This window comes from Nyctibius grandis, chromosome 13 (genome assembly GCF_013368605.1).
Source record: "Nyctibius grandis isolate bNycGra1 chromosome 13, bNycGra1.pri, whole genome shotgun sequence".
NCBI classification, from domain to species: domain Eukaryota; kingdom Metazoa; phylum Chordata; class Aves; order Nyctibiiformes; family Nyctibiidae; genus Nyctibius; species Nyctibius grandis.
Window position 1 is genome coordinate 5,861,465 of NC_090670.1, and position 19,458 is coordinate 5,880,922.

The 19,458-nt window shown below is 35.3% G+C and overlaps 1 protein-coding gene across 4 annotated transcripts in view; it reads left to right on the plus strand.

The window, feature by feature from the left end:
• Positions 1-18,938, plus strand: part of DIAPH2 (diaphanous related formin 2) — a 214,441-nt gene extending 195,503 nt beyond the window's left edge. For all 4 annotated transcript variants that reach the window (XM_068411748.1, XM_068411749.1, XM_068411751.1 and 1 more), the window contains one exon: positions 14,365-18,938. In XM_068411748.1, coding sequence (XP_068267849.1) covers positions 14,365-14,429 — 65 coding nt within the window. In that variant the 3' untranslated portion in view covers positions 14,430-18,938. The remainder of the gene's footprint in view (positions 1-14,364) is intronic.
• The last annotated feature ends 520 nt before the right edge of the window (positions 18,939-19,458 follow it).

A 19,458-nucleotide genomic window follows, 5' to 3' on the forward strand; every position in this document is an offset into this window, starting at 1 on the left:
GGTGCCATTACTGCTTCCCATCCAACCCAAGTGAATACGAATATATTTCTTAAAGCTTTACATTCGCACACATTGCATGAGCTGAGTAAGTGAGCTGGTTTAGTGCCGCTGCATCAGGATAGATAAAAAGTCTGAGTGACAGTCTCCTTTTTTTCAAGATATGGAGCAGCATGGGGAATGGTGGGATGCTTACCTAATGTTGTGGATACCAAACAAAACTTTTGGTAGAAAGGCTGTATAGTCACATTCTGAAAATGCTGAGAGGGAAAAGCAGGTAAAAATGAAGCTGATTCACCTACAAATTAGCACAAAACCAGGTATATGGGTAGAGTGGGCTCATTGTGGAGAGGAAGTTGATGGAGGACTCCAAAAAGATTTGAAGAGTCTGTGTAACAGTTGTTTCATGTTCTGTCATGAAGAAGGCTGAGAATGGGAGAGGAGGTTGAAACAAACAGTAAGAGAAATGAGCTTTACTTTGTCATTCCTACTAATGAAGTAAGGGAAAGCATTTTTTTTTTTTTTTTTTTTTTTTTGCCTGTTTTTGTCACTGCTGGAACCAAGAAAGTACAGTCATGGGCAGTCATGTTCTGTAATGTAATCAGGTGAGGGAACGTACTTAACCAGTCCTTTGTTGTATGTTGTGCTTCAGATTCTTGCTGATAGAAGCATAAATAAATGACAAAAGCAGCTAGTGACTATTAGCTAAACAAAAAGGTGAAATACAGAATTCCTTATGGTTGTCTTTGTTACCTAGAAGTTGTGGTATCTGGCTTGTGCAAGAGTTGAGAAAGTACCGATGATTTTCTGTTCCTGCTCAGAACAGATCTGCTCAGTAGTTCTCAGTTCCCTTGTTCATATGCAGCTCATTTTCAGTTATCAGTACAGAAGTTGGAGTATGTTATATCATTAAGTGTTATCTTAAAGAGAATTTTAACGTAGTGTAAGTTTAGTATGTCAGGGAAGAATAACTGGTAAGTCATGTATTAAGGAAATTAATGACTGACAAAGAGGTCAGAGAACACAGGAGGATTGTGAGCAACTGATAGGAAGTAGTTTAACTTTCAGAAACAATGCAGTAACCAAGCGAGACTTAAAAGCATAGAACAGCAGTTCTCACTGCTCAGTGGAGCTGGAGAAGTGTATTTTTCCAACACAGTGTAGGTAGAGTTCTTCAGTGAGCAAGAGGGGCAGTAAAGCCGCAGAGAAGCCAGACGGGATGGCGGAAGACAGCAAACAGGTAGGTGTCCATAAACAGCAGTCCTGTATTACGGTAATTAAGATTAGGCGACTAGATAAACTTAACACCAAAGGGGGCAGAAAGAAATCTGTTTATATAAGACCTCCAGGAGAAAAGGCTATAGACTATTGCCAGAAACTTTTGGGATGAGTATGTTATTTAAAAGAAGAAGGTCATGCCTGAAGTTATTAAGGAAAGATTAATTGTCTGGTGTAGTCAGCACGTTACTATAATTTTGCTTTTTTGGCATTCATGTATGTAAAAATGTTTTTATTCATATTATGAATGTTGGCGTTAGCATTTGGACATGGTTATTTTTGAATCAAAGTAATAGTTAAAAACTCATCGGAAAATAGTTCTCATTTAACTCGTTCATCTGTTACCTAGCTTTGAGTTGTAGTGTAAGATAATTTCAACTAAAAGTGCTTAAAAGACAACATACAAACATTTAACAAAATATTTTTCAAAATGTGTAAGCAGTATTAAGACTATCACTACCTGACAAAACCAATGACAATCACTGTTAACCTTGGCATTGCTTGCTCTGGAGCTCCTGTTGGAAGTGGTAAGTCATTTCATAAAAGGTTATAGCTCTGGTATTGAGAGGTTGAAAGATGCCAATTAGTTTTCCATTTTTGACATTTGTCTGGAGAGTGCAACACTTGTGGGCTGTAATAAGGTATCATCTGTTAATTGGTGACCTCAAGAGCATTTTTGGTAGAAATAGTGGGATGAAGAAATCTCAGTCGGTTACAAGAGCTTAACTTCTTTTTAGCTCTATATTGTTTATTTTTCTTTTAAAATAAGGTGAAATGGTTATTTAAAACTTCTGGAACTTGCATTGAGAACTTGCTAAATATTCTTGTTACTAATAGGATGTGTTCTTTAGTGTCTATCAAGCCAGACCTGGTCTTGCTTTTAATACAGATGATAACATTTTTGGGGGGGGCCCTCTTCATAATGCATAATACAGGCTATCAGCACTGTTGCCGCTCAATGTTTAGAAAAGGAAGGGTTTGTAGTTATGCATCTGGGAAAGGCTGAAAAGCTTGACCTCAGAAGGAGGTTACCACGTGTGTATAGGTATTTTGCTTCTGGAACAATTGTGTCCATATTTACATAATTGCATTACTTTCTGAACAGGGATTCATTTAGGGAGTCCGACTCATTTGGAAGTAATATTTTGGTGTATGGTCTTAAAAAGCCCTCGAGTTTTTAAACTTGTTTTTAAAAAGCAGACAATAGTAGTACACCTGAACATTGTTGTCCCGTTAGCCTTTGCAAAAGGGCTGTTAAGGCAGTCCTAAAATACTCGCGGGTTCTTAGGAACCATCTCAATAACAGAAGCATGTGCTGTCATCACATGCTGCCCCTGCCCTTCCTTTGAGGTCCTGGCTATTATGACAGAAGGAACTGCATTGGTGGGGAAGGGATACATCGGTAGGTTTTGCAAGCAAAACAGATCAGGATTATGGAGTGATCAGGTGTTAATTTTGGGGTTCCACTAATCTGAGAGAGCTGTTACTGAAATGGCACAGGAAGCCTTAGAAAATGACACTCCTCAGATACAAGTATTAACAAATAGAAACTATTTTGAGCTCTTCAGTGAAAACTTGTTGCCCTCTCACAGCATTAACTGCTTCTGTACTTTTATTCTTTATATGAACATAAAGGGTCAAATGCTGCCTTATGTGAGCACTGAGGTCTCATGCTGAATCATAAAGGAGTTGTCTGTGGTCAGCCAAGAAATTCAACTCTTAAGTTCCGAAAAGTTGTTATATTTTATCTTATAGTCTGTCATGTATAGTCTAAATTACTTTATTGTATTAATTCTTTTAATAAGAAACAGTTTCACATTCACATAACCTGCATATGCCTTCACTGCAAATAATTCATTGTAAAAGTTACATGCTGTACCTGGTTATTCTCAGTTAGGATATGTAGGGAAGTAACAGGTAGTGATGAGATCATCTTGCCGGGCTCAGACAGGAGCTTTTCTTTAATGTTATACAATGAAGGTGCAGACTGGCACAGAAGGCTACAGCCTGTGCCAGCCGGTCATACAGGAGTGATGTAGTTTTAAGTTTTCTCATAGCATATTCAATTCTATTTAAATATTGCAAAATGCTGAATGGTAAATGTTAACCTAGCCATGAATAAAAAATGCTGATATTTTATTTAATAAAAAAATAATTATGGATAGCCTGCCTTTATTGTATTATTTAAAATATTTCATTTTACATGTAGACTACAAGTTATTGCAGAGTTGTTTTTTTTTATATATATAAAGAGAATTTTTCTGATGCATAAAAAAATACAGGAGACAGACTTTTGCAGGCTACAAGGAAAATTGTTTGCTTTTGACAAGGGCTGTCAGTTGTCAGGGTATGGAGAAAAACGATGGTAGCCAGTTTACGTGAACCAACAGGAAATACTTGCTTTTCAGGAGTGTTATCCGCCTCCTGTTCTGAAAGAAATTCCCTCACAGAAAAGAGAGCGTTCTCTTTTTTCCCTGTCATTGAGTTCATTACTTTCATGTTCTATGCAAAGAATAAGACATCTATGCATGGGAGATGTAACTTCCAGTATTTAAACTGCTAACCGATAAAAATGAGAAGTGGAGGTGATCCTACTGAGCAAACATGTTCTTATGCCGCTCTTTAATAAAATCTTGTAAGGAATAGCTAGAAAGCTTCCCCTTTGACTTTCATCTGCCAGGTTTTGATTGTAACTTTGTAAAGGAATTGGTATTGACTTCTGGGAGGCAGTTTCGGAGAAGAGGTGAAGAGCCTTCTCTCATGACTTTCTGTATGTTTTGTCAAATCGAATACTTCCATTTGAAGTGCGAAGTGAAGGCTGATGTCAAGAAATGCCTTCAGCACAAGCTGGTGCTGGTCTCTCGCGACTTTCTTCTTTCTTAAAAGTATCAGATTAGATGGTAAAATGATGGCAATCTAGCTGGACATAAACACGTTTATTGCAGGCTCAGCAGCCATTACATATCATTAGTGAAAGGAGGCAAGGGGCAAGGGGACCACTTTGATGTCAGTTTGATTCTTTTTAAGGACAAATGCATTCGCATGAGCAGATGATAACTTCATGGCTGCTTATATTCTTGAAGTTCAGAACCTGCTACTGTCTTTATTTCTTACCTTACAGTAACCTTACAGTCAACTTTCAAAGCAAATACAAATTGTAAGAGCATTAGTGTTAATAGGGGAGCTGGGAATAGGACATTTTGGAAGCTCTTTTAAATTACATTATTTATGAAGAGTGTGGTTTGTTACCATCAGACCAAATTGTTCAAAATGTGAATACGTATTTTTGCAATGTCGTATGCTTTTCCCTAACAGTAAAATAGTAGGTACGATTAAAACAGGAAGCACATCTTTTACATCAGCAAATCTGTCCTCTGGCATGAAATGATTTTTATTAGAGAATCTAATTTTACTTTTGGACAACTGATAAAAGTGCGTTTGTAGTCATGAAAGGAGAGACACATTCGCTGTGTTTTGAGGTTTGGTTTTTTTCCTTACTGAAGCAAATCTAGTTTATTTATTCTCTGAAATTTTTTTCCCTTCGGATTCATACCTTTTGCACTGTACCTGAGATACAATAAAGGTTACAAATTAGACGTTCAAGGGAAAATATCTGAATAAATGTAATTTTATTGCAGTGGATCTCTTTTTCTATTTGTTACTGTTACTTAGACCTGACCTTCTTCCAGGATTTGACACATCACATCACATCACATATCTTGTTCTTTTCTTTGTGTTATTTTATGAAATACTTTCAGTTGTCTCATTTGGTTTAAAGCAAATCATACATTCATGTCCTAAATGTTTCACTAGTCAGAATAATTAAGTTGATCAGGTCTGGGAGCATTGGAAGGAAAATAATAGGGTCGTTGAAGCATTCAAACTCTAATGGGAACCTGAGTTCATTGAGATATCAAATCTAATAATTGCTTTACACCTGTATACACAGTCCCAGTGAGCAAGTTCACATTAAAGGTTTAGCGGTACACTTTCAATAGTCTGTTCCAAGGGAATTTTAGTACTGTTTTTAAAACACTGAGTTGTTTTGACTTTTTTCAAGTTTGTTGTTGTTTGTGTGTATTGTAGTTTAGCTGATTAGTCATCTTTATGCACTGGAAGATATTTTTACATGAGAATTTCTTACTAGAGATATGATGAGTAATGCATTATAAATCACAGTTAATAGCAATCAGAAAAATATGAAGGCTATCATCTGAGTTTCACTGGTTTCAAACAATTTATTAGCCAAGTTAAAATTTACTGTATACAATTTAACAGCATTCAAAGTCTGAAACTCTGAGTTTATACATGATTGTGTGTGTAGCACCGCATAAGGATTGTAGGGATACTCATCGCCATGATTGCTGCTTGAAAAAGGCAATTTCATAAGAATGAGGAAAAAAATCAGCATTATTTTGTGAGATTGTATGAGAAATGAAGCAATAATATAGCTTCTCAGGAAAAAAATCAGCATTATTTTGTGAGATTGTATGAGAAATGAAGCAATAATATAGCTTCTCAGTTTAACTAAATTCTGTGACAAATCTCCATGAATGGTGCTGGTACAGGTTGTCACAAAAATTCAAGTAAATTTTGTCACAAACAAGAATAAAAAAATACTGACTAGGAAAATGACAGCTATTCATAGCAGGTTTCCGTAAATTCCAGACTCAAATGCTGGCACAGTGGTCCTTGTTATTGGAGAGGACTTGAACTGATGCAATCATTCCTCTTCATCTTCTCTTTATTTTCCCACCTTTATAAGTTTAGTTCTCAGCTGAGAATTCAAACTGAAAAAGAAATGGAAAACGGCTGTAGATGTGCCTGTGTTGTACTGACACGAAGGCCTATTTTCCTCTATAATTTTACAGGCCAATTACCCTTGGAGGAAGGGAGAAAAATAGATTGATTTGTCTTGTAACCCCTGAGGCAGGCATGTGTTGTCTCAAACTAAGGCTTTTCCATTGCAACTCTTGTGGAAGAGCTTTCAATGCACATCCCAAGCGGTACTATTAACTAAGACAGTGAAGTCTAATTAAAATATTAAATAGATAGTTTAAATGTTTGCGGAATCTTAGCTCATTGGGCCAGTTCATTTTTTTTTAAAATCTTTAAGGCCTGGAGTAAGAAATAGTAAAATTTATTTTAAACAGATTACTTGAAAATAGGGTTTACAAATCCATTTTTATTCTATGAATACTTTATTCGATTTTCTTCAGCTCTGAACAGGATGGTTTGGGGTTTTTTCTGGCTAATGGAATTGTGATACAGATGGTCAACATCCTAGATTTTGGTTGCAAAAGTGTTACTTTTCTTGTGTTCCCACACAGTATTGAGTGTGGTCACAGCTGGATTGCGCTGAGCTGGGAAATGTCATCACACATGCCATTTAACATTAAAACTTCTCACATTATTCATTTTTAAAGCATTTTTATGTATAACACATAGAACATAAATAAATGGGTTTGCTACTGAAGTTCTGCATTTTCATACAACTCAAAGGCTACAATTAGCGGTGCCCAGCAAGCTGGGTCTGAGTGGCAGCAGTAAGATTAGACGTCTCTTTGTTCCCTTTTAATCTGAGTGAAACCCCTTTATGTCAGGACTTAAATCCTTTAGCTCTCTGTATTTTAGACCTGGCTCTGTACTACAGTGCTTCTGGATAGTAACTACTTTTATTTAGCAAGTTAAAAAGACTCCAAACATCCACATATCTTCTCAAAGAGAAATTGTGCGCATAGGCTGGTCTGGGAACCTTCTTAAAATGAAGGTACTGTGTGTTATCTAAATGACTAACACTTTTGAAGGAAATATTTTCAAACAGATTACATATCTACATACAAATCTGTCTTGCCTTAAGGCTTACTATGTTCTGATGGTAATTTTGGCACTCCTGACTTCTGCAGATAACTCAGGAGATGTGTGTGTTTCTGCTTGAGAGACATCTTTTTAAGTTTGTTACAATTCTCCTTAATACTTTTTCTTCCTATCCTAGAAATCTTCTTAATGGCTATGTAGACCCATTTTTTTTTCTTCCTCCTTCTTTCTTCTAACACCTTTTCTTACTCTTCAGCCCCTTCTCTTATGTATCAATATATTGGTAAACATCCCACTAACCAGGTCAAGAACATAATTTTTAAATTATTATAAGATCAACACATGACGCATTTACAATTAATATGTTTGGGCTGTTTATATGTGATGTCTGGTTTTGAGGGCTTTAAAAAAAAAAGAACAAACCAAAACCGTGCTATTCCTTTGTCCCCTAAAGGTAAGTTTCTTTTTCTCCATTATAACAACATATACTGTGTATGTGCTCAGGTTATCACTCGGCTTTCACATGAAAATCTAGGGTTGGGCCTAAACCAAAATAAAACAGGCTTTATAGAATTTGACCTCACAGCTACAGAGTTTGCTTGAAATATCAATGTTTTCTTTTAAATTCATGCTAAAATAACCATTTTAGCTGTCATTTAAGTTTGATTGTCAAGACTTTGAGATTCTGTTTAGGCAAAAAAGCTGAGAACAGGGATGTTGTATCCCTTGATCTTTTCTTATTTTTGGTTACAAAAATACCAAATCTAAATGAATGTAAAATGACCCAGTGTGGTGATTATAAAGGGGCTAGTTCAGATTTTGACAGGCATGTGTACGGTGCCTGTTGATGTTGAAATGAGAGTGTTTAAAATACTAAGGATTAAAAGAAAACATAACTGTGCAGTTTCCCTTAACCCAGCTAGAGAACTGTTTTATTTGCTTGTTTCATCTATTTGCAATAAAGATCTTTTGGAAAGCATTGTCTGTTTCACAGAGTTCTTTCTGAGGTGTTATTTTGGCTGCATTTCTCCCATAACTGATTTTTACCTCGTTGCTATTTTTTTATATAGGCCACACATTTTGAAAGATCAATTTGAAATCAAATCTCACAGAGATGGACTGAATCTTAACAGAATTGGCGTTAGGAGAGCCATTTTCTCGCAAGGTGCTGTTTCTCAAAAGGATTTTGTTCTAGACATTGACAGCAGTTTTGAAGCTGTTAATTTCCTTGACTAGCTTATTTCTCAGTTGCTATTCTCTAATAATGTTATAGGTACAGGCCAGGCAATATAGAGAACAGCTTTAGCTGTAGCTGTTAAAGAGGTGCTGGAGATTGATGGGCTTCCCTGCTGTCTTACACTATATCAAGTCTGCTTCTGTCATGTTCTGTCAGTTCCAGTTTCCAAAAAGATTTACCTTTCGGTGTTGGTAAGCTAAGTTGATGAAGGTACACGCAGTCAATAAAGAAAAATAATAAAGTTAATTCTTGTCATGCATTGCTCTTTAAAGCAATTGATAATATGCCGTTACATAAATGACATTGTAACTTGGCTTCAGTTTTCCCTATGCATAGATGGCTCAAGGAGAAAACTAGAGGCCACCCAGGCTCAAGTGATTTAAATTTATTCTGACTTGTCCCAATTTTAGTCAATGATACTTTCTAGAAAATATTTAGTTATCTCTATCAGAAAAAAAATGACACTTGTAAAGTGCAGTTCAGATTTCCACCTTTTTTTGTGTCATAATTCCATACTTACAGGAAATGATCTTGCTTTTCTGATTGTTTTCCATGTTATATATGTCTGTGGTGCTTCCTGAAGTACCTGGGACTGTATGAGTATTTTCCCTTGGGTTGCTTATGAAAACAAGACGTGTTTCAGTAGGATTTCCCAGTGAGCAAAATTTTACATGAATGAATAAATAAATATTTGATGTAAATGCTTTCATTGTTTCCCAAAAGCATAGGCCATACAAATTCCCTTACAGCATGCATTTCTACATCTTTTGCATAGTCAAAATTATTTCAAAAAGATGAAATTTTAAATATTTTATTTATTGCTGAGTGTTCTACCCTCTTCATATGGTTGTTTTCAAGTCAACTCAAGCTGGTACCTTCTTTATCTCTGAGCATTAAACACCTTTTATTATTGCCAGCTATGGGAAGGTTAATTCTTTCACCTTGGGGTGGGTAGTCAGGAGGGGGAACAAAAAAAAAAAAACACACACAAAAAAAAGAAAAAAGATGTAGTAATTGTGCAAGTTAATGATGTGAGCTTTTTAAATAAATTAGCATTTCAAAGTTCTCTTCACTGGGGCTCATGCCCTCCAGCGTGTGCTCCAGCACAGCAGTTGCTAGCTGAGCACCCAGTGCTGTACACCACCTCTCTTCCAGATTCAACATTTTGGCACTATTTTAAGCTCTTATTAATGTGATTCACATATCATTTATTAACTAAGACATTCTTTAAAATACATGTTGTTCAGGTATGAGGGTCCCGTGACCTCTGTCTTTGAAGAAGGCAAAATAGTTCTGGTAGTACTCATCGCTGAAAACCTCAGTATTCTTTTTAGCCCATTTTCCTACAACATTTAGATGCTTGTCTTCTGCATACAAATTAATGTTTCAACCTTTTGTTTTTAAAAAAGGGCAAAAAGTAGTTATCTGCACCAGTCATGTTTGGTTGTTGGATTTGTGGGGGTTTTGTGTGGTTTTGGGGGATTGTTGATTTTTTTAATGCTAATCTAGGGGTGCTGCAGTTATTTACATTTGGGGGGAACTTAGTCTGATGAGCACTCTAGGAAAGTCTGCAGGGAAATAAGATTTCAAAATCAGTCTAGTGTTTGAATTGACTGCTGTAATTAAGGCACAAAGAAACACTTTTAATGCTTTAACTGATGGGAAAAAAAATGTTTAATCCTGGGGAGTTAGTCAACTAAGGTACCAAGCCCAAGGTAACAGTTTATAATACATTTTTAATTTTAATATAAGGCATGTCAAAGAACTTTTTTTGTGGTTGTTACAGGATAATACAAATTCCAATCAAATACCTTTGAGGTATGGTTTTGTAGACTGCCTTTTTCTATTATCAAATATCTCAGTCTCATGACTAGTCCGTTCGATTGCACAACATCTATATTATTACTAGCATTGATTGCTCATAAAAAGGGAGGTTTATAATTAGGAGAGCACAAAGTTACTACCTGGAAGAGTGGATAAGATGAATGTGAAATGGAAAAGTCACTTAATCTTAGTATTGCAGTTCTGCACAATTTCATTTATTTTTCTCCTAATATAACTGAGTTTTATGTTGATAACAAGCTACTGAGTTAATAAATCTGTTGCAACTATTGAGACTTTTCATTTAATAACAGAACTAATGAAGGAGCATTAAGGAAAGGAAAAATACGTTTTGCAGAGTATAGTTTTTGCAAAAATATTTTCCTCTCCCCTACCAATGTGGTTTTAATTGATTGTAGTTTCTAATGCTTTATACATACGGAGTATAACGGAGAACGTCTTAAGGGTGAAGTTGTTAAATTCCATAAAATTAAAATATATGGTCTAAAAAGTAACTGTTTAGGGTTTTTTGATGACCTCATGACGTATATTTGTTTTACTTATACACTAAGCTTATTGTGGTTTTGCTTATTGTTTTTTACATCAGTAGATTTGTATTACATGGTGAATGATGTATATGTATCAAAACCACCTCTAGAAATATCTTATATGTTGTAGATATTATTTATTCCCATCTTGGTATTATATTGAGTGCAAGAAGACTTGAGCAAGTGATTGTTATAACAAAGTCCATGTATTTCTTCCAGTGGAGGTGTAAAGTTTGCATGGTCAAGATTATGTTCTAGTATTATATATACTAAAAGGGAACTACTGATTTGCTTTCTCAGTATTTAATTGTATACTTACTTCAGTTGAATTTGATCCAGCTAGCTAAGAGATGAAGATTATTTAATGATATAAAAATACGCTTTGTTTTCAGTTTTAATCCTTTATTGCTTTACCTTTTACTGCTACAAGAAAAGGTTCATTCAGCTGATTGAGAGACCACTTTAAAAAAGTTCATGTGTTTATTTCTGAGACAGATTATAGTGTCTGTAACACGAGCATTGTGGATGCTTCTTAAATGGCCTGCTTTTTAAAGAGATGGACTTCTGACATTAAAGTAAGAAACGAAGTTTTCATCTACACAGGAATAGTTTCACCATTTATTGATGTTATAGGTAGCTTTATGCTAGGGTAGTCGTAGTCACGTTTATAAGCCAGTCTGGCTTTGTGTTGTGTTCAATATGGTCTGTAACGTAAAAAAAAGTAAATACAGCTGTTGGAGATAACTGAATGTGTATGTTGAAAGTGTTATAAATTTCATGATTTTTTTTAATTTTTGCTTGAGTCACTGAAGTACCAGCCCAAACTAGTGAAGAAATGAGTAATTTCTTTGTGTATGGATATGTGTATGTACACATACTAATGCTTCTTTTTTTAACCAGTTGTAAATATGCAGACACACACAAGGTTGCTTTGTAGATTCACTGTCTCTAAGTCGGTCTCTTTACAAAGAACAAGAAATACTTTATAGTAACCTCCAAAATTTTCAGATGTTACAGCTTTCACGTTGATAGTAAGTAAATCTAATCCTCCTGTCCCTTTTTTATAATAAGCTGAAAGTTTTATCAAAGTGTAATTTATATCCTACTTGCCTTTGTTTTAGTAAGATTCACTATAAAGTGGTCTAAACTTTGCCGTAAAATCTCTTGCAAATGCTGACATTGTGTCTTACTGGTAATAACTGAATCATCGCATCCCAGTTTCCTTGATTAGAAGAACCCTGTGGTTCTTTCCAGTCTCTCTTGAATATTTCAGATTTTGTATTCCTATCTCTAGAAAATATAATCACTTCAAGCTGGAAACTGGAAGTGATTTAAAAGAATAGTTTACTTCTAATAATTGGGAAAATACTTTGTCATCAGCTGAGGAAGGAAATTATGATGCTTCTAGTGTTTATAATTTTGTTTTGTGTTTTATTTAAGTCCCAGCTCAGTTGTGCAATTACAGGAGAATCTGAACTGTCATTTGCAGAAAATGTTTGTCTTTACCATCATGAAATAAAAGAGAAAAATCTAAAAAACAAGTATGAAGAAATCAACAGTTCTTAGACTCTCTTAATCTGTTTTTAGCCTGTACAGCGGACAATCTTGAAATTATATCAAGAAATAGTCTACGAGTGAAGGCACTTCTCCCCACTGAGAGCAAGTATCACTAGCCTCTCTATTATTCACTGTTACAGAGGAACAGCAGCACATCTGAGTTGATAACTCTTCTTCTTGGGTTTTAGACTGCATTTTTGAGCTTTAATTTCCAGTGCCTAGTGACACTGCAACCAGTGTAGAGATTTATTCCCCTGCAAAACAGATTGACTTAGGGTAATTTGAATACTTTATGCATGGATAGATTCATTAGGAAAAGGAGGCAAGGCAGAACTATAAAAAGAACTAATAATCTTGCTAAAGGAGCCGTTAATTCCCTATAGCAGTGGAGACACTTGCACTGAACAGGGAAAAGGAAGGTTGATTTTGTGGAGTCCGTGCAGTCTCCACAGGCATCCTCTGTTCTTTGTCCAGAAACAGATCAGAGAGGTGACTTTCTTTGTCTTCTCCAGAACCTTATTTAATGTACTTGGACCATTTCTGGCTTTGTTAGCTTAGAACAGAATCACAAAATGGTTGAGGTTGGAAGGGACCTGTGGAGGTCGTCTTGTCCACCCCCCCTGCTCAAGCAGGGTCACCTAGAGCTGGTTGTCAAGGACTGTGTCTAGACAGTTTTTGATATCTCCAAGGATGGAGACTTCATAACCTCCCTGGGACAACCTGTTCCAGTGCTCAGTCACCCTCACAGTAAAAAAAGTGTTTCCTGATGTTCAGAAGTAACCTCCTGTGTTTCAGTTTGTGCCCATTGCCTCTGGTCCTCTAACTGGGCACCACTGCAAAGAGCCTGGCTCCGGCCTCTTTGCACCCTCCCTCCAGGTATTTATATACATTGATGAAATCCCAGATTGATTGTAGCTCCAGCCTCTCCCCTGGTCTCTGGAACATAGTGATTCAGTCAATAGCTTTCTCAAAGCATATAGTTCTACCCATCAGACGTGTTGGGGTCTCGTGCTTTATGTCTGAACCTTCTGCCTCGGCCCAAGTTTAGCACTCTCCCACAGCAGCACCAGTAACACGTGCTTTTATAGCCTGCTGCACTGCGGAAACAGATAGAGCTAAATTGGCTCATTTGGAAAAAAGCTGAGAAAACCTGCTTGCCTGCACTTGGGCAGACTTTTTGCTTCTGAAGTGACTGTTGTTTTATAATATTCCAGTACTACGTAGGAGTTCCAGCCATATATTGGGACACCATGGTGCTGTAGCAATGTAGATAGTATATGATGCAAACGAAGAATAGCAACCTGAATAAGACACAAGAGAATAGAAAAGGCCAGGTCAACAGTAAGCAGTCACAAGAAAAAAAAAAAGAATTGCGTGGCAGGACCACATTTTAAAAAAGAAAGATCAAAACCTCCAGAAAACTAAGCGGAGCTTAATTTTCTGCCCCCTTTTGTGTGTGTGCATGTGTATATTCATCGCTTTAAAATTTTATTTTAAAGGCATTTAGGAATGTGGCTGGTACTTCATGATTATTTTCCTGTGACAGAGACGTATTTATTATTCATTGCAATAATTACTGTGTAATATTTTATACTAAAAGTTGTTCACATTGCACAATCAGGAAATGCTTCAGAAGCGGCTGATTTAACTGTTCTATTTTTATCTCTGTACCAAATTATAGTGAACAGTGTTAGCGCTTTTATACTTGTAGCATCTAGTAGGCTTTTCACCACCACACTGGTCAGTACATTCTCATGAAACTTGAAATGTATTTTTCCAGAGCTTCTATGCATAAGTTGTTTATAAAGTAACATTTTTACCCAGAATTTTAGTTATTGTGTGCTGTTTCCAAGGGGACTGTGTTTCAGGATTCTCCTAATGCTTTTATCACCCAGCTTCTCTGATCAAGAAAGTAATTTATTGCTGATTGCAGAACTCTTGAACTCAGTCTGGCAGCTGCAGTGTGAAACTTCTCTGATCCAGTCTCCTGGTTCCTTATTTACATATCATTTGAAATGATTTTCAGGGCTGTTTGAAAACCTCTTGACATTGCATTATCCATGTTTCAAATCTTATGGTGATTTGCTTTTTCCTCTCTTTGTATTCCAGATAACAGACGAGTAACTTTGGAAAGGTCTCGTTCTCGCCACAATGGAACAATTGCAGCTGTATGATTCTTCTGATGCCAAAGAATTAGTGAATTGTTTTATTTACAGTTAAATGGGTATACTTTGAAAAGAGTTTATCATACAAATTGGCAATGATCATAAAGGAATACTGGCATTGATTAAATGAGGTGGTGTATAAATGTTACGTACTTTAAAAGCTATTGCTAAATAATCCACATACTGTATCTTATTACCCCAACTACCAAGATCTGTAAACAGTGTTAAACAGTAGGATATATATCTTATTTTCTTATGTTCTTTCTTTCTCCCCACGCCCCCCCCCCCCCCACTTTTTTTTTTTTTTTTTTTAAAGCTGGCAACTTACATGAAAGGAGTTGGGTATTTCTAGGTTATGTTTTATATGGGTAAGAAAATACAAATTTGTTGAAAGAATACAGCTGTGGATTCCATTTGCAGTTCTGATTTGGACATGAAAGGAAAAAATAATAAAATTGTATGTTAATAAATTCAGAGATGAGCTGGTCTACATTATCAGAATCTTTTTTGTAACCATAAAAAAAGCAACGCATAGCCCCAGTCAGGTTGCTGAAAATCTTATCTCAATGAAAAGCCTGTGGATTTAGCTATTTTGGCTGCTAGTAGGATATACCACATATCTACACTTTTGGTGATACGATAATGTATAGTTACTTATCACTGCTAAAAAAATTTAAATAAAACAGAGCATAGGATTCTACCCAAATTAAATTATATCAAGGGCAGAATATGTTTTTAACTGTGTCTAAGGAGGGATTTTTCTAATTATGCACTTATATATTCTTTATAAAAATATTTGGGGGAAAATATGATTGTCCTATTTTAATCATGCTAAAAATACCTTGTGTAGGTTTTTAGAGACAAGCTACATTATAAAGTTATTCAGAACTGCCTCTGAGTTTTTCCTCTGTTTCTCAGGTAAAATATGTAGCAGGATCTCTACTGGTGGATTTTAGTGCTGAGGGTTTAGCAGCTAAGAACAAATTTTCTACCTGGAGCACTATATAGCAGTGATCAATGATTGCAGCAGTCTGATTTTCCGGGAAGCTCCTCCCATTCTACTTTGTATACAGGCCCCTGCACTGCAGTACCTCAGGTGAGCAGTCAGTTTAGTAGCTGACACTGTGTATGTTCTGCCACTCAATGGGAAACTCGAGTTCCCTTTTCTCCCCAGACTCTAGTTGAATGTACAGTCTGTTTGGTGTTCAGGTCAGTCTTCACCATCCTTTTTACTAAAGGTTCATCGCTTATCTGGATGGGATGGAGGATTCTAAGTGGGAGTTCCAGTGGAACTACTCACATGTTGCTCAGCTATGATATTTAAAAAAACAGGATACAATGTAGTAGATGGCACTTGTTCTCAAATTATTATTGCTTTTCACTGATTGATGAATTATTATGAATACTTTTATTGCCTGGTGTTATGGGGAACTTTTAAAGTTATATAAAGAATATTTTGAAGGTAAGGTGTCACATTGTTTTCTGTGCACAAACTGCTTGCTCTAGAGGAGCATTCAATACTGAGGCAGTGTATCTTTGCACTACTGCTTGAGCCAAGCATCTTTGTACAGTAGATTCTTTTTGCTTCTCTGGTAAGATACTCTTAAGTCTATCTGACTAGTTTGGGATAAATTCTCATAATTTCAAACTACAATGATCAATTTATAATTATTGTAAGAAAAGATACAGCTCCTTTTCAATCTAGTACTGAATTTTTTTTTTTAAATAGTCTTTGAAGGAAAGAGGGGGTTTTGCCCTTTGCTATATCTCTAAACATAGGAATACGACTGAAGCCTAGTGAAATGTGTGCTGTCAACTAATACTTTTCCTAAACTGTTTGGGATTTTTTGTGTTTTTAGTAACAAACTAAAGAGTTGTATGGTACTTCAGGAAAAAAAAAAAGCATGCAACAGGATTCTGTCGCCCTGGTTATCAGTAAGAGATACAACAAATTATATCCTGTTCTGTGTAAGGTCTACATCAACCTTGTACCGAAGCATAACTTTTTAAAATGGAACTATTAAATTTACAGTTATAAAAATGTGCTTAATGTACAAAGCCAGTTTAAAAGGATTAGGTTCATAATATCTATATAAATTTGTAGTACAATCAACAGTATCTTAGAATTCAAATTTTAAAATGAGCATTTTGCTGGGATTTACAAGTATTGGTATAATCTTTATATGTGGAAGCTCAAAAGCTCACAACAGAATCTTTATACTGTAGCAGTAATTATTAGTGCACGAGTTTTTCATTTCCATGGGTTATATTTTTTTTAAAGCTTCGTGAAAGCTGACTACAGATTTTCAAGAACCAAATCTTAGGAAACAAAAAAGCATATCCAAAATAACATCATCATCTGATGCTTCTATTTTGCTACTATTTTTTTCATATTTGAAACATTTCTATAATTTAATGGACATATATGTTAGAACGAAAGTGTCTTTCAAAGGAAAACTAGTTTAGAAGATAATTTATGTAAATATAGGGTGCTCGTATTTATGAAGTCTAAAATATTTTCTGAAATTGATGCTGGTCACTTTGTCTTTTGATAGTTTTTCAGTCTATATTAAATTGCAGATATTTTTAATGTTTTTATTATTGATCTAATTTTCAGAGGTGTCACTTGTTTATCTAGAAACGTAGAAGAGTAGCACCTTTTTCAGAAATGCACTTGCCTTATTTTCTAATTTTAAAATATGAAATATATCAGTTAAATTATATTTGTATTCAAAGTAATCCCAGAAAGAAAATTGCTGGAGGGTTCATACATAAATTTCTTGCTAATTATGTTTCACTATGTGTCCTCTGAGACATTACGTTAACAATATACCAGCACATCTGTTTGCATTCACATTTTACCAGTTACAAGTACTGAAGAGATTTATTTTTTTTTATGATGTTACACTGTTTACATTTCTTAGTTTATTTAAGAGGAAGATAATCTTACCTTTGCGATGAATTGAACTAAATTTACAATTGACATGGGAATGAAGTGTTTAAATCATATACAAATATACATCTCTGTTGGTTAACTATTGGCTGTACAGATCAGAAATGTAAAGACACTAGGCATTTTTTGCTCAAGTTCTATGCGGTTTACTGAGAAAAAAGTGCAACACAGTTTGTCATGTATGTTTGTTTGTGATTCAACAAATATCCTTTCCCAGCGTATAAGTGATGTTTGGTTTAAGTGTTAATCATATTACGAACTGATGCTAAAGCCAAAACAAAATTAGTGCCTCACGTAGGGCATTGACAACAGCTTCAGGAAGTATTCCCAGAAACCCTATTACATAAGTTGTTCTGGTTTTAGACAACCATGGTTGTCAGTAAGAAAAATGTTATCTAAAGTTATCTTTTCTTTCATGAAAATTCAGATACAAATGCAAGCATTCCCATAGTTCCCTTCTGTAATATGCAAATAGTTATTAATATCTGTATATTTTTGCATTTTTGTGTGTGGTATATGTACTACCTCAGACAAATGCTGTAAAAAACCCTAATGTTTTCATAGTTTCTATCCAAACCACAATTCATCAATGACCTACTTTAAATTCATCCCACAATATACAAATGGTTTGCAAAACTCTGAGAATCTGGCTGAGTTTTAGGTTTGGCTCTGGAAATCCTCCTATAGCATTCAGTAAGAAAACTTTGCAGCATTCAGCTTTTGCATCCCTCAGGCAAATCCTGCTTTGATGGGTGAATTTAGTACTTCCTATATTGAGAATGATATAGCTAGTAAATATTTAAAGCTGGTAATAGTTATGTGGGAGCAAACTTATCTATATATGTAAATTGCTTCTTATCCATTAAACAAAGGCTTGGCTGAATTATACTTTAATGTTTGCCTTCAAATTGCTGAGAGGTCAGGCATAACAAATGCCAAGTGATAAAGCAATGTAAAGCCCACCTCTTATGTGCCATACTGTATTTGCAAGTTATTCATTTTAAAATAAGTATTGTAAGAAACCTCTACATCTCTTCTGCAGTATCTACACACATGCCCACGCATGTACACAAAATGTAAATAAATTAAAAAAAAAAATCAAAGCAGATAAAGCCAAATCCCTCAGCTTCAGGTGTCTCTATTTCATATCACATATTGCTTTTGTGCACAAGAAAGGGAGTTGTGTAAGCCTGTGAATTCTGCAGTCCTGCAAGCTGTCACTCAGCACCCACTGATGTCATTAGAAGAATGTTAAAGGAGAAAGATTTGTTCTTGTAGTGCTTCTTTTAGCACTGTTTGAGGTGATACATATGCCACAGAATGCGAACAATAATCTGTTACAGTTTAGTCAGTCTGCTCTCATGCACCATTTGGTTTCCCTTTTGGAAGTCATATGACTCCTGATGCCAAAAAAAAAAAAAAGGTGACAAAACACATGCTTTTCTATTTTTTAAACAGCTTTGTGTTTGTATGTGATGTTTAAAATAGGAATTTGATGAAATCACAGCCTGACCATTGTTAATCCATGTATTCTGAAAACTGTAATAAAGATATACATAACATGATTTGCCAGGTGCGCCAATGTTTTACTTGTTTATAGTGATTATTACCTATTGAGTACCATCACCTCAAAATCTGTTTTTGTTACATAAAATTATCATGCTGAAATTACTATCTGCTTTAGCTTACTGACATTTTATGGATCTCTGGGTTTTTTTCTCTAACATGTCAAGTATTTTTGACTTGAATTTGGGCAAAAAGATGCCTTTTCCAATGGAGGATGACTTTAAAAACAAAGTAATCCAAAAAAGTATATAGTTTTACAAAAACAACATTAAATCGTGGTGATACCATTTTATTTTTGCAAAAATAACAATAAAAGGGAATCACTAAGCAAATTACATGGGTCCATATTTATTTTAAGTGTCTGGATTCCAGTATAGACATTTTAAGACAGACACATAGACAGCTATTTTTGGTGTTTTGCAAGTTATTTACTTCTCTCAGTCACAAAATGGACTTAATGGAATAGAAACTTGACAGACTTTTACCTTCAAAACTGTATATTGCACCTTAACTTAATGT